The sequence below is a fragment of the Nymphaea colorata genome, unplaced genomic scaffold (genome assembly GCF_008831285.2).
Source record: "Nymphaea colorata isolate Beijing-Zhang1983 unplaced genomic scaffold, ASM883128v2 scaffold0001, whole genome shotgun sequence".
NCBI classification, from domain to species: Eukaryota; Viridiplantae; Streptophyta; class Magnoliopsida; order Nymphaeales; family Nymphaeaceae; genus Nymphaea; species Nymphaea colorata.
The window spans coordinates 2086886-2103917 of record NW_022204507.1 but is presented as its reverse complement, the minus strand read 5'-3'; the positions used below and the strand labels follow the sequence as shown (position 1 = coordinate 2103917).

The 17032-nt window shown below is 37.3% G+C and overlaps 1 protein-coding gene across 1 annotated transcript in view; it reads left to right on the top strand.

The window, feature by feature from the left end:
* Positions 1–9324: 9324 nt before the first annotated feature.
* LOC116267852 (vacuolar protein sorting-associated protein 36) overlaps positions 9325–17032 on the top strand; it is a 31381-nt gene continuing 23673 nt past the window's right edge. Inside the window, exon 1 of the mRNA XM_031649781.2 lies at positions 9325–10334. Coding sequence (XP_031505641.1) covers positions 9708–10334 — 627 coding nt within the window. The 5' untranslated portion in view covers positions 9325–9707. The remainder of the gene's footprint in view (positions 10335–17032) is intronic.

Genomic DNA, 17032 nt, shown 5'->3' with positions numbered 1-17032 from the left:
CGATCTATAAATCCAGTAAAAGCTTATTCCCATATCCTAAGCCATCTTCCATAAAAGTAGGTTTCAAACTTGGATCTAAAAATGATAAAATCCACAATAATAATGTTTTCAAATGAATTTCCAAAGATCAACAAGGTTAGGTGTGGGAATTGCACTCATGACTCTAAATGTCATCAAGTCTATCTCAAAGTAACCTTCATCTTTTCCAGTTTTAACGCTTTTCTTGTTTTCAAATTAGAATTCATCCATATAGTTTAATTTTCGAAAGAATTTAGTGCACACATCCTCGTTATAGTATGTTTCTCTCTCTTTTCTCTTTTCTATTTCAATTTCATAATTTCTTGCCTTTTGCTTTTGCTTCATGTATAATAGACTATATTTCTTTCATGCTTTCATTAGTCATGCATTGCACATCTATTTTAACACGTACTTGGATCATCATGCACCCCTTGTCTAAAACCAATCCATGTTAGGTAGTCGCATACCATGTGTTATTAGCCTAGGTACGTGAAAACCTGAATATAGTCCAGTTTTCATGAAAAAACTATTTAAAATCATAGTTTTCTAAAAATGTTTTCAAAATCGACTTTTTACATGATTTCAAAAAACCTAGTTCATGGAGATGTGGAGTCAATTTTAGTTCAGTTCTCTAAGACCTAGCCCAAACCAAAGGAATGGATGGAAGGGAAAGGGAATGAAAGAGAATGGGGAGGGAAAGGAGAAGAAAGGAAAGGAAATGATCATCCATTCCTTTTCCTTCCAATCTCTCCATTTTCGGAGGGATTGAAATTACATTAAAAACTCATTTTCTTTCTCTCCCTTTTCTTTCTTTTCCCTTACATCCAAATACAGTTATTACATCTCCCTTCTTTTCCCTCCATATTAACTAATCATCCAAACATAGGAAATGCTTTCTTTCCATTCCTTTCTCTCCCTCTCCCTCCATCCAAACAGGCTATTAGACTCCACTATGTCTGAACCTGATCGCATGATGTGGATCTAATCAATTTCCTCAATATCCATCTACACAAGTCGAATTGAGTTTATATCACAAATCATATGGTTTGACTAGGATCAAGCATATTTACTACAATCAAATCATCCTTAGGTAGGTAAAGTCGCTTTGGCGAAACCGAACCTAGCCCTGTGGCCGACCTAGCCCTACTCATCAAAATCCTAGATTTCAATTGGATTTAATCTTAAAACATGATATTATCATGCCTTTGGATTTAGAAGTCAATAATCACAATAATAGATGATGAATTTTAGATTATTGATCTTACATTATGAATCTCAAATTATGGATCTCAAACATCATACTTCAAGTTATGGATTTTGTATTTTGGATCTCAAGTATTGGATTTCAAATCTTGGACTCTAAATATGTGATCATGGATTTTGGATCATAAATCTCAGATTGTGGATTCTGAATTCTAGATCTTGGATTTTGGCTCTCGAACTGTAAATCCTAGATATTGAATTTTGGATGTCAGACCTTAGATTTTGGATCTTGGATACCAGGCCTTGGATTTTGGATTGGATTTCATATGATGAGTTTTGGATAATAAAACCATAGATCAATTCCCATAGAATCATGCCCAAATACAAGATTTTAAACTATGACAATCATTATCTTGGACTCTAAATATGTAATCATGGATTTTGGATCATAAATCTCATATTGTGGATTTTGAATTCTAGATCTTGGATTTTGGCTCTCGAACTGTAAATCCTAGATATTGAATTTTGGATGTCAGACCTTAGATTTTGGATCTTGGATCTCAGGCCTTGGATTTTGGATTGGATTTCATATGTTGAGTTTTGGATAATAAAACCATAGATCAATTCCCATAGAATCATGCCCAAATACAAGATTTTAAACTATGACAATCATTAGATTTGGATTTGTTTTCTCAGAATTTGGATCTTAGAATATTTTATTATTAATACAAGATCAAATCTACTGGATCTTTTACCTTGATTTTGGATCATGAGGCTTATTAACGTGAGTTTGAATTTCTATACATCTGTCATTTCAAAATTAGAACAATAATTATATAAAATTTTCAGGTCATGACTTTAATCCTTGGATTCAGATCCATTTTTCCTAATTAGTCCACATCCTACATCCATGTCTTAGTAAAGACCGGATTCTGGAACTATATGACCTAGTTTTTATATTAGATTTAGGACATTGATTGCATTGATCTATGATTATCGGGACATAAACAAACATCATGTTTTACTTCTTCTTGTTCATAAGTCTATTTATGATATCTATTTAGATTTTAAGACATGCATGATTTCAAAATTATGGCACATTTGCTTTCCTTAGGTTTTAGATGACATTTATATTTAAAAATTGAAACATTTAGTCTAGTCCATTGTCTAATTACTCCTTGTAAAGGTGCCACGAGTGGTCGGACCTCATACCGATTGGTCGGGTCCTGTCTCATAGAATCCCATGCAAGGAACGAATGTGAGTATAGGTAAACAAGTTGCATTTATTTCGGTATGCATGTAATATTGGAAAATTTTATGTGCAAACAACAAACTTTGTCGATCATACATTCTTTTCACCTTGTACAAGTTGAAGGAGTTGATAAAGTATATTTGTCTCTAGTTTCCTTCTCGATGCACAAAGTGAGAAAGATGTTTCTTGTAAAGTGTTGAAAAATATCATTACTCTAAATGGTTACTCTTCAAATGTCTCTTGATGTGTGCATATTAAAGAACACAAACTTTCAAGGCTCAAGTCTCATGACTCTCATGATTTGATGCATCGGCTTCTTCCACTGGCCTTATGTAGATCATTGCCAAAACATGTGACTCTAGTGAATATGAAGTTATGCAAATTTTTCAAACAATATTCAAAAGTTTTGTGCGAAAATGAATTGAAAGATTTAGAAGAAAATATTTCCCTTACATTATGCAATCTAAAACGGTTTTGTCCTCCTGCATTTTTTGATATCATGATATATTTGCCTATTACCTAATGAAGGAGACATTACTAGCCGTCTAGTGCAACATTGATGGATGTATCATTTGAGATGTGCTAGTACTAGTATCACTATAATACTTTTATTTTTCCATAAGTTTTTTATAGCTGATAATTATGATATTGCATGATGACAAATTTTTAAGAAGATTGAAATCTTACATTTAAAATAAAAGTCATCCAAAAGGTTCTATTGTCGAAGGTTACCTAGCTGACTAGTGCATGAAATTGCATGTTTGATACTTGCACAATGTGTTAATGTGGTTGGATCATAAACAATGAAATGATGATATTACCATATAAGTAAGTGAATGAATAATTTTATAATTGAGAAGATGTTTTTTGGATGACAATACAATGCAGCATGCACATCAATACATGGATGTCATTTAATATTTACATCAATACATACATGTCATTTAATAATATGCTTACATATTTCTAATGGTTGATGCAAACAATATATTAGAGAAATAAAAAGTCAACATCATAGACTCTATACGTGAAGTTGAAAAACATGCTTAAAATCCAATTTCAAGTAGGAATCACACAAGTTGACCGTAATCTGGTCTCACTATATTTTTTTATTTTATAGAAATTCTTTTATAAACATTTATTTATTTCTAAGTGCAAAAGTTACTTCAACCTAATCAAGGATTTGATAGAAAAAATTAAATGGCTATCAGATGGTCCTCAATCACTCGCAAAAAGGTTTACAAGATATCTCATGAATGGGTTTCAAATTTATAATAAAGAGAGAGAAAGTAATAAAAAACAAAAAGCAACAGCGATATTGTTGATGCACTTACATCAAGTTTCTTGAGTGCTAGAGATACCTGACTTAGAAGGTGAAATGTCACTTATTATGGTATTATTGAAAATATTATTGGGCTGCAATATTATGGAGAATTCATATTTATGTTGTTGAAATGTGAATGGTTCAATGTTCTTAGGTTACAAAGTTTGAAAAATGATGAGGTTGGTTTCACACTCATTAATTATAATCGTAGATGTATGAAAGACGAGTCTTTTTTTTTTTTTGCATCTCAAGTTTAATAAGGTTTCTATGTTGAAGATCTTTTAGATAATTATTGGAAAGTTGTCAGTGATACAAAACCAAGAGATTTGTTTGCTATGAATGAAGAAGGTGGAGGTATAACTGTTGATGATTTTGACATATGTTGGGACTTTGAAGGCAGTTACAAAATTGATGAAGACAACAACATGGGTTGGGTTAGGGCAGATATGGGTGGGACTATAATTAACATGAATGTACTTCAAAAGCAAAGTCCAAGAAAAGAAAATGAAGTTGATAGATGATTATATGTAGACTTCCACTTTTTTACTATGTATGTCTTGTCAATGGTAACATATGCAAAAAGGGTTGACCATGCTTGGTAGGTTGATCATACCCATGTGCCTTTGGTGTTTTCAGTACTCATGTGGACCTCATTTTGTTTAGACACAGTGTTTCTAATGTGAATGAGCTAATGAAGTCTTGTGCAACTTATGTTGGATATACTTTAGTTTAGGAATTGTTGTGACTAATTTTAACCGATGCAATCGCCTCAGTGTTTTAATATCTTGCTGATATTTCATATAGTGTATAAGTTTGTTTGTCCCTTCTAGGTATTTTTTAGGAAATTAAGTTACAAGAGCAGCAAAACCATATGCTTTTGTTTTTCTTTTCATTTTAAGGCACGAAAGTGGTTTCTCAGTGCCCCATTCATATATTATTTAGGAAATTAAGTTCTGACAACAAGCTAACTTACAATTTATGTTGTTGTTTTTTAGTTCATTTGAGAGATCCAAAGTGGTTAAAATATCCAGTTGGGGTTCCTTTTGGCTTCAGTGGCAAGTAATTTGAACTAATTCTAGACCAGCAGGTGCTCTTGGAAATTCAGAGCTGAATTGAGTTATTTATTTTTCAGCTTTCTTTCGTCATTATGGCGATCATTATGACACCGTGACAGGTTCTCTGTCTAAGTATTATGGTTACCAATTTTCTCCTTTATGCATTAGAAGATGAGCTGCATCATAGCCCAAGTGTGTTAATGTTGTTCCATACCTTGAATGGCTTCCCTTAATAATTTTGTGTTGCATTTGCAATTCTGCTTGTTGCTTCATATGTTCAATTCTTGTGCAGATTTATGAACATAATTTTGTTAAATATTAACTTCTATAATGTTCGAGCTTGTTACGGATTTTAATACATAGAATGATGTTGGATACTCTTTGAATAAAATGTAATTTGAAATATGTATTGATTATTTAGAATAATCTTATTTATCCATAGGAGCTACTTTGATGCTAGGAAACAAGGTGTATTTATTTTTCTGAAAATTTTGGAAAACTTCTATTTTAGTCTGACCTGTTTGCTATTACCTTTGACATGTTATATTAAGTAATTAGGTATAATAGGATTAAATTTATAGAGTGGCATAATTGTTCTACTAAATGTTATATGAAGGAGATAACATGTATGTCCTCGTACAATCTTCTTTTATTATTTATGCCATCTCGCCAATTACAAACCAATATTTAGGCGCACACAAAAAGAACCTAACATTGGGAAGATCTCATCCTTTTGCCTTATTCTAAGATGATTAAAATGTTGATTAACTCTTGATCAAGCAAGGATTTGACTGTACCTAGGTGCCATCTCTCTCCTCCTCCTCTTTCATGTTCCACCTCTTCTTCTTCTCCTCTTTCCTTTTCCTTCTCCTCCTCGTCCTTTCTCTAGCTCATTCTCTCTCTCCTTCCCACTTTTCCTCCCTAGGGGGTATTGCCCTCTGTTCTTATTTGTAGTTAATTATATTAATTATATTTTTTTTATTGTTGTTGTTGATAATGTGGTTGGGTTGTACACTAGGTGGACTCCCCGCTGATTCATGTGTGATCCAAAGTTCTATTAAATATTTTAAAAAATATTTCACAAACCATTGAATCAGTTCACTAGTTGGACACTTATTTGTTTAGTTTTCCATTTTTACCTTTACTTTTATGCTAAATACCTATTGTGCCCTTTTCATTTTCATTCCGAGTTTACCCCTAACATTTTATTAAATGCCTTCTTTTTCCCCGTAATATTTCTATGGTCTTCAATTATAACTATTACTAGGCATGTACCTAGTCCTATAACTACGTTTTTACCCTTAGGATTTTAGTTAATTTCCAATTTTACATGTTTGCCGTTGGGATTACTAATTAATTCTATTGTATCCTCAAGATGGAATTAAGCTTTAATTAGGTATCTACCTACCTGATCATGCCTTTTCCCAATTAGAGGTTTTGGTTTTATAAATCCAACTTCATCCATAGGAGAAACAACACTGCATTTGTAGAAATTGATGTTATAGATAGATACTAAATGTACCATTTTGGTAATGCATTACACTTTTCCGTTGTGGCTTTACCATAAAAAAGGAGAAGAAGAGCAACTAGGGCTACGGGCCCAATGCATGATATGGTCGGGTTGGGCATGCTTGATGCCTGTCTACAGCCCAGGCCCCGGCCCTCTTAGTTGTCAAGCCGGGTTGACTGGAGGATAATTTTCATGATCCAAGCCCGGTCTTAAGAGATGAAAAAGGGGCTTCATCAAAAGCACCTAGGTAGTTGTCGAGGCCTTCAATTAGGAGGAGAGAGAGAGAGAGAGAGAATGATTGATACATTGAGAGAGAGAGAATAGCCAACGTAACTATCAACTTAGGCCACAATCAAGCAATCAAACAACCAATACTTGAGCAAGTGTAAACTTGTGTGAGAGAGAGAGAGAGAGCGAGCCAACATTACTAAGAGGTCCCATGGAAAATTGGAACCTAAAACTATATACTGAAAGTTGGAGGCCAAAACTATTACGAAGAGTAACAGTTTAGAAAGCCCATTAATGGTTGCATATTTGTGAGACAAAGTTAAAGTGCCGAACTATGTAAGCCATGGGCTAATGAGAAGCCACACATAACATGCCACTCTTGTACAACGAGATAATTAAAAGAGTGCCATAACAATAAGGCTAAGCTGTTAATGAAGTTGCAGCATGTAAAGGAATGCAGATCGAAAAAAAGCAGAGCGGTCCCCCCACATGGCACAAAAAAGTAGTAGGAAATCAACTTTGTTAGTATAAAATCTAGAAATAGCAATTTCAATGCTAAGCGAGCCCAATGGGTAGAAACATGGACTAAGGACGACGAAACAGGAAGGCCGACTAGGGCTAGAGACGATAGGAAGCATGAACATCCAAAATGAAATCAACATGACAAATTGTGGTTGAAACTAATCGCAATGGCCAAGCCAGCGAGGGATGGGAGACAAAAGAAGCAAAAAGGCCGAGAACATCAGCAACTTTAAGTGGCTGGGGATGGCAGAAACATGACGACTAGGAGTCAACAAATGGTCAAAGCAACAACAGCAATGCAGTGAATAGGGGCTCGTGATGATGACGATAGTGTCAGGAGTGTTCGAATAGTGCGTCGAATAGAGGTAGGATAACCGTGCGCTACGCAAGGGCCTACAAACATTTTGTTAAGAATGCTAGACAAGAATGGCAGAACAATACACAAGGGCATAGCAGCAGGGATGCAACAAATAGAGGTATGAGCGTACTGCGTAGGTCAACAGAGGCATAGATGATTGTGACAACGTTAGGATGATGGATCAGCGAGGCCACAAGGTTGACAGTAGCAAGAACAGTGCAACAATCTGGTGGTGCTAGATATAATGGTAGAACATTGACAAGTTTTTTTCCACTCGTTCTCTCCCATACGTATTTCATCACGAACACACAACATTTGAAGTTGAAGACATCATTCATTCAATTGCATTGTAAAAGAACAAAAAAAAAAAACATACCAAATATATAAGTTATCATACACACTTAAGGTTAAACCATATGCCAATCTATAAATGTCTTCCACTATTTTATTGTTGCCATCGCCTAAGGATGGATCATATATCCGCATTTGTTTTTTTTACATTGTGGATGACATATAACACCCAACAGTTTTGATCTTTTCACACACAAAGAAGTAAGAGCTGAAACACATGGGTGTTACAAAGCAGGTGAGGAAGGAAAAAACAAAGCCAGTAAGGAAAAAATAGACCAAGCGAGCAAGGAAAAAATAAAGAGAGTAACAACCATTTTAACTTCAACAAGTCTCTTGTTTCCAATTCCTGAATAGATCCTTATGGTGTTTGCACCATTCACATTTGAGTCTGTTATTGGATACTGAACAAATTCCTATTATTATTTGTTCGTGTGAAGAATTTTTTTAATTGCCTTAGATATTTAATTGTTGCCTAGGTTATTATTTATATTACATATTTCATATAATGTAAGGTTTATACATGTCACTTGTACATACCTTAGATGAATGTCATAGTTGGTCGTCCACCTTATTCTTGAAATTGTTTGTAAAGTTAGATTTGTCACAAAATTATTTTAGGAACTCTTAATAAATGCATGCAGCATTGGATATTTTAGGAACTCTTAATAAATACATGCTTTACATAGTAGTTAATTGTTATGCACCTGAATGGCTTGGCTAATGGTGATTAACCACTTGAATAATTGTCTCAGTCGTTTCCCTACTTTCAAATGAGTTTATTCCTATGGATGCAAATTCGACCTTGTGTCATGCGTATGTGTATATTGTTATGGACATTTAAGGTGTACAACTATTTCCTGTCTGATTTGTTATTGCACGACTTGTCTGATTTGTTGTTGCACGACTATTAGCTATAGTGATAAGGGCATTATTGTAACCTAACCTAAGTCCCTTTATTTCCTTTCCCCCCTATTTAAACTGAATTTTATAATAATTTCTTTTTTTTTTTCCTTCTCATTACTAATCCCTCCATTTTTTCCCCTTTCATCATTTACTATATTTTTTCCTTCAATCTAAACAAAATGTAAGAGATCGTAGAACCGTGCATTAGAGAGAGAAAACCTATGTTGGATAAGAGAGAGAGAGTGGTCGACATAGTGCCTATATATATATATATATATATATATATATATATATATATATATATATATATATATATATATATATAGAGAGAGAGAGAGAGAGAGAGAGAGAGAGAGAGAGAGAGAGAAGGGGGCACGAGGGAGGGTGGGGGAGAGAAGATAAGATAAGACTCAACAACGTGTGAGAGAGTGGTCGACATAGTGCCTTTATATATATATATATATATATATATATATATGAAAAGGGGGCATGAGGGATGGAGGAAAGATGACGTCATACCTTGCCCTAATGACCTCCCGCCCGACCCAAGTGAAAATTTTATCTGGGGCCAGGCCCATCTCTTTGGGCCTTTGGGTCTGATCCATCATCCGAACTCGGCTTGGTGCGGGGCCGTCGGAGGTCCGGCTGGTTGCGCGCCCATTCAGTCCGCGGCCTCTTCACCCTTTCATCTCTTTCTGCCAAGTGCCAACCCTTCCCTCTCGCTCCTCCGCTTGTCACTTTCTCATTGTCCCCGCTGCCGGCCTTCCTATTGATCTCCCTCCCTCTCACTCGATTGCGGACACCCTCTCTCTCTCCGACCAGAGGGCTGCAGTTGGGGTTGACTGCGTCTTCTTCTTCTTCTTCTTCCTTCCTCTTTCGTCCTGCTTCGTTGTTAAGTTAGATTCTACGTTGCGATAAAGCAACCGCTTCGTCTAGCCGTTCTTTCCGCCGCATTGGGTCAATTCCGGCAATTGTTTTTATTAATGGACGGAAGACGGCCAGAGCCTTTGCCACCGGTGCCGTTGACGAGTAGCGGGCTGCCGGTGTTGCAACCCGGGGAGGTCGAGTGCTCCACCCTCGACTCTGTGGACATTGAAACCGACGAGATTCCTGGTTTCTCCACACTGCGGGCCGGCGTGCTCATCCTCACCACGCTGAGGCTCATCTGGATCGGCGAAGATCGTCGCTACACCTCGGGTTCTGCGATCCCTCTATCAGCTGTCGTTCATGTCCATCAGCCGAAGAAATCTATCAAGAAGATGTTCCGCAGCCCGAGGCTCGGAATCCAGCTATGTGCCTCGGATGACGGGTCGATCGAGGAGAAGGGAAAGCGATCGGTGGTGATTTACGTGGTTATGAGGGGCAAGATGGATCATGATGCGTTTTTGACCCGGTTTTGGGAGATTCTGAGGTCTAGGACTTGGGAAAGCAAGAGAGATGGTGAGGGCTCGGGTTCGTCGGGAAGGGCGTCTGCTAGCTCGGGCGAGGGCTCAGTAGGAAGCCGCGCATCTGTTGTCGGGGTCTCGGGAATTCTCCGGAAGGAGCAGGAACTATGGGAGAGCACGGACCGGAGCTTGCAGGAAGCGTTTCAAGATCTCAATGCGCTCATGGTAACAGAAATACTCGTCTCTATTTTATCGTTGTTTCTATCGTTATTAATCTTCACTTTGTACCCATCCATAAGAAAAAGTTCTTCAGTTTGTAGCCGATACAAGGTTTTCCTTTTACCTTGGGTCGCTTTTCCTTTGTGCTGCATGTCGGTGGATTGGTTACGTGTTGTTGATGTAATAGGTATTCCTACTTCTTAGCCCTATATTTTAGTCGTCATATAAAATCGTCACATGTAAGGACTACAACGCAGTTGTTTTCCTTCATTGTCTCGCTTATGATGAAGGTGCAGTACGTCAGCTACTGGATTAAATTAATGCCTTCTAGGCAAGAGTAAACCCATGCCTAGTATGAGGCTAAAAGCAACGCTGATCTAGTCGAGGTCGACCATAGATGGTCTTGAACAGACACATCTTGGTAGCTGAACGTGGAGCTGAGCTATAAGTGAAACTAGCCTAAGACAGAAAATCAATCCAATTGCATCTTCGTGTAGCACCTTAGATAGGTTTCTAGGACCCTTCGGTCTGTCCATCGGTCGGTTGGTGTAGGCTGTGCTCATGTTGAGTTTAGTACCGTGCAATGAAAAATATCGTTGCCAAATTTTGCTCAAGAAAAGGTGTCCCTATCACTTACTATTGACTTATTCCATGCAACTTTCGTTGTTCTCCTGAAAAGCCTTAGCCACTTCCTTTGTTACTAAGGGATGGCAAGAACCATAAAATGCACATACTTCAAAAGTCGATCAACAAGCACTAGGATGATTTCCCTTTGGACCTGGGGAGGCCGTCAATGAAATCTATTGATAGGTCCTCCCAAATATGTGTTTGAATTGGTAGTGGCTGGAGGAGGCTGGCAGGTTTAAGAGTTTCATATTTATGCCTCTAACAAATGGTGCATTGTTGCACATACTCCCTTCTCTTCTCATCCTGGGCCCACAGAGGGTGTGTTTAATCCTTTGGTATGTAGTTTATACTTTGTATTTCCTCTGGGCCTGCCTCCTTGATGAATGCATTTTTGATAACTGATAATATACTGCTCACCACCTGTATCCATACATCTGCACTGATGTGGATTCCAGCTTTTTCCTTATTTCTCGAACTGAAAGTGCATGCTGATGTGCTTTGCCAGTTCTGCTTCAAAGGTCTAAAGTTGGAAGAATTAGTGTGTTGAATGAAATCTGAGCTAACTTCCTCCTTGGTCCTGTTCAATCTGCCTTGGCAGCCGTCTGCCACTAAGTTATCCGAGCCTTTCCTATAAAGGATCTCAAAATAATTGCCAAGCAACCTTATCATCTATTTCTGCCAGATTGGATTGAGGTTCTTCTGTTGTATGTAGTGTCGTAGGCTGTTATGATATGTATGAATTTGAAATATTCTCCCCACTAGATAATAGTTAGGGGTGCATTTATCTTTCTGAAATTCTTTAGAAATCTTCGGTAATACCATACGAGTCCAAGCAAAGCCCTTAATCCTTTTATTCCTTTGGGTAATTGCCATTCCTTGATGATATAATTCTGTCCTAGTCCATGTGAACCTCTTTGCCAGAGATTGCATGGCCAAGATAAATAATCTGAGTGCTCCCAAACAAACATTTTGAAGTCTTGGCATGCATTTTGTGTTCCATCAACACGCTGAGCACTTTAGTCAACTGCTCCAATTGCTTGTCCATGTCTGCACTATAAACTAGTATATCATCAAAGGATACTAAGACAAACTTACACAAATATGGGCAGATTGGCAGAATACATAATCCATCAATACTTTAAGGGTTGCGGGTACATTAGTTAGTCCAGTTGTCCAAATCGTATAACATTAAATTTATAAAGCCTTCATGAGTTTGAAATGCTGTATGTAGAATGTCTTTAGGAAATATCCTAATTTGATGATACTCTGCCCTTAAATCCAGTTTTGAAAATATGTTTGTGCCTTTCAATTTGTCCAATAATTCTTCTACCATCGGAATGAAGAAATACCTGTAATCATTTGAAGTACATGAAAGTAAGCGTAGGTTGGAGTGGACATAAACTAAATCTTCTGCTCGCTTACTAGTTTGCTTATTTCTCTTGATGTTGTGAATTTGAGAATAAGTGCTCCAATTTCTTTCACAACATGAAGAGGTTGCAGGTTGAGATAATAACTTCAATGCAAGTTGTTGGAGATTTGGTGTCGATGCTCCAAAACATAACCACCAATTAACAGGATCTTCTTCTTCTCTTGCCATTGTAGTTTGTATTGAATCACTTCTTCCACCAGAGAAGCTCGCAAACTCATTATTTATTATCTTCAATCGACGAGAATAAAAAAATAGTTTTTCCAAACATATCTCCCTATTGTTTGATATTTTTGGATCTCGATTAAGAGGAACACGACCAGTACTTCCTGCCAACCATGTTTGCCCATAATATTTGGGATTTAAGAGTGTGCCATACAATGCAAAGGGTTATTGCTTCTATTCCATCTTCTTACTGAAATTTTATACACATGATCGAAAAACTCAGAATCATCAAGTGCAACATTCTTCTTCTCATGTCTAAAAATAATGTTTTGAATTTTTTCGATCATATTATCCCACATATCATAAACTCTATGAAGCATGGACCCTTCTTTATCAACTTCTCTCAGTATCTACCACATAGGCTCTGTAAACTGCAGAAAATATGTAATCTTATCCCACCATTCATCATCTAAAATACATTTTTTAATTTCTTGAGTCTTCACAATGTCATCACTCCGATAAAACTCCCAATCATTGTCAGTCACCGTAAGTGTTAATGCATGTTTCACCTGCTTTGTTTTTCATCATTACAATAATGGATGCAAAACGAGTCTCTGCTACCTTCAGCAATTTCAAATCAGAATGCCTATTAAATATAGCAAGAGCATTGTTGTGATTTACAACAAAATTTCTGATGTTTTTGACATTATGCTCAAGCTCCTCAATCCATGAACACAATTTAACAGTGTTTGTATCATCTTTTGATGGGTTGCTAATACTTTTAAGTGCTAGATTTATACTGTGTGCCACACAATGAGTCCAGAATATGTGATTATACTTGGATCACTTGCCAAATTCATCCCTGCTCATTGGCAAAGTGGAACATTATGAGTAATAATTTGCATAACATTATCTTCACCCACTTCTTTGATGACTTCTATAAATAGCCCTTTTAAATACTCAACATCTTTATACTCCCTAGATGCATCATCACATTTCAAGAAGATTGGTCCATTAAGCGAATAAGCAATAAAATTTATCAGTGGCCGTCTTTGTATATCAGTCCACCGGTTAGAAACAATAGATACTCCATATTGTGTCCATGAAAATTTCTTCTTCTCTAATAATTTTTTGATGTTTGCCTTCTCTTCTGCAAGAATTACTGTTCTCAACTTCTCTGACTCGGGGGTACATAACCAACCAAACTGCAATTATCCAAACCTATAACATCTTTCCAATAAGGACTTTTGGCTACATTAAAAGCAAGTGAACTTGCAAAAAAGAACCTTCCGATCCTTCTATCCATCTCTACACTTCCCATATTTTTGAATGCTTGTGCTAATGTTTTGGTAGCTCCAATCGCCATGTTTGTTTTTCTTTTCTTTGAAGCATCTTCACCTTCTTCAATTGCATGAAGAGGAACAGATAGTTCACTTGACTTGGTTGAAGATTTTTTCATCTCAGCTGCATCTTGTTCTTTTTTGAATACCTTCATCGATTCTTTGCTAACTTTTTCGCATGGTCTAATTTCCATTGCCTTTGATATGCAATAAATGTGCCTTGCAACGTGTATAAGAGCCAGTGAACGTATTATGACAGAAATTGCAAGAAAAAATTATATTCCCACCGCCACCTGGTGCTTTTCCTAGTTTTTTTACACAACGCCAAAGAGGCTGAGATGGATTATTATCCATTTCTAATGCAACGGTATTAACACTACTACTACTGCTTGCCATATTTCCATTTCCACTTGTAGGCATCTTTTATGTTCCTTTATCAGCCATTACAATTTATATCTGAAAAGCAAAAAACTGTAACCGATAAGGCGATAACTGAAAAGCCTGGCAGTTAAAGATACAAATGAATCCAAAACAACATAAGAACCACAAAGACAAGAGTACAAAAGAACATCATAGTAGAAGAAAAGTATAGAAACGCAGACGAAATTGTAGGGTGACAATTGCATATCATAAGAATCACAAATTTGTTACAAATAAAATCATTGGGGCGATTTGGACTGAACAAAACAACCAGAATCGCCCTTTTCTCTGGCTTATTTTGTTCCAACTATATAGAGCAAATAACAATTAGAACACCGAACTCGAAAAGGAAATTAAACGAGGAAAGGAAAACGAAAATGAAAAGATAAAACTAAAAACCAGCTGGATCAAAACACTAAAAGGAATCCAATGTATCATCTGAACCACAAATTAAACCAAAATATATCCTAAAAGGGAACGGCGAGAGAGAGAGAATGGTTACTTGCAGACTCATCAATATCAAAGAAAAACCAAAAACAAAAAATGTAGAATCAAGGAGAAAAACCATCATGGTAACAAAGACAGATTACCAATGCATGCAACAATATCTCATGAGAAAGCCAGGACGAAAGAAAAAAGGACGAAAGAAAAATGAACAGCGGCATGCAAAAAAAAGCTTATACTCTGTTTCTACTTTTTCATGTCACCAAAACGAGAAAACGAGAACAAAGAGAAGCTCCACATCACTCACCAAAAGCGACAATAACAAGAACGTTAGCAGAGAATCGCCTTTGATCGACCCCACAAAATCCAAAACTCAGTACGACCCAAAACTTCTTCTTCTTCTTCCTTCTCTAACACTCTACAAGAACGGAGCTCGATTAAAAATGAAGAAAACAACGTTCGCGGCCTGCCGTCTCTGCTTGCTGTCGCTGCTTGCCATCGCCGCTCGCCATTCGCCGTTCTTCTGTTTTAGTGAGTCTGTCGGTGAAGGGTGAAGACGAAGAAGAACCATCATCGTTTAAGGGTTTCGATAATTTTAATGTGAAAATTGTAAAAAACGTTAAAATTCAAAACCAAACAATTTTGGACTCGGTCAAAGTTGACTGAGTCTGAAAATGGTAAAAAATGACCCGGGGTACGTTGATCGTACCCGTTGCGGTCAACGTTGCACCCGATTCCGCACAATGATGCCCCAAAGACAACATTTCAGACTCATGAGGGCCTTTACGAATTTAGAGTAATGGCTTTTGCCCTTACTAATGCTCCTGCTACATTTCAGGCCTTACCTTGCTTGCACAAGTATGTTTTGGTGTTCTTTGATGATATACTCATTTACGGTAGAAATGACAGATCATGTTAGAAGTGTGCTGGTACTAAGACTCCACAAACTCCAAGCTAAAGCATCCAAATGCTCCTTTGGTATGACCCATGTCACCTATTTGGGCCGTGCGATTACTGGCCAGTAGCATGTATGGAGAGTGATAAGGTAGCTGCCATAACGTATTGACAACCTTCATCCAACCTTAAAGGGATGAGAGCCTTCTTAGGACTGGCTGGATATCACTGTAGGTTTGTGAAGGATTTTGGGAGAATAGCTGCTCCCTTAACTTATATGATTAAGAGAAATATATGGGAATGGAGTGGGGATAGGCTGAGAGCCTTGTTCCAACTGAAAGAAGCTATAATGAAGGCCCCTAGAGACCGATGCATCAGATTTGGATGTGGGGGCAGTTCTAACCCAAGACAAACATCCAATAGCATATTTCAGCAAAGTGATGGGCAAAAATTTTGAGGGTAAGTTAGCATATGAAAGGGAGTTAATTGCTTAATCATGGCTGTTCAAAAGTAGAGACGTTACTTCCTAGAGAGCAAATTTTTGATGCACACTGACCATAGTAGTTTGCGTTGCTGCGTGCTGCAAAAGGTGCTGAACCCCACCCAACAGAAATGAGTCCTCAAACTGCTAGAATACAAGTTCGAAGTCCACCCTATGAGCCCCTTGGTAAAAAGATCAGCTACTTGTTGAGATGTGGCTATATAAGTAGGAACAATCTCGTATTCCTCGACCTTTTGATGAATGAAGTGTTGATCAATCTCTATATGCTTAGTACAATTATGTAGAACATGATTGAAAACAATCTGGATCGCACTTTGGTTGTCACAGAATAAAGATGACTGAGCAATGAAAAGGGAGAGTTTCCCAAGCAGATGACATAACCATGAGGCTTCAGTTGTGCCTGCAGCCATTGCCCTATATTTTGCCTCAATGCTGGATCTGGCAACTGCATGTTGTTTCCTACTATTCCAACAAATAAGTGTAAGATTTTCTAGAAATTTGTGTCTCTCCGGCCTGAAACAAGAGTGATTGAGTAGAGAAGGTAGAAGCTGATGGAAGAGAAGGTGCAGTTGGCGTTAGAGACGCCCTGCAATCCTTAATGGCTTAATCACTGTTATATTAAGATAACCTAATCAGATTACAACAGTTTGTACAAAAATATGTAAAAAATTACAAGTATGCCACCACCTAGTATATTTGGGCGTGTGAATATAAAAGAATTGGATCGGGTCTGGACAGACCCGATCCTAGGCGCACAAACTTAACAGCCCCCCTCAAGTTGTGCATGAGATTTGATCATGCTTAACTTGTTCTTCAATTCCCAAAAGTGTTGTCCTGTGAGTCCTTTGATGAAGAGGTCAGCTACTTGTTCACTGGTGGGTACATA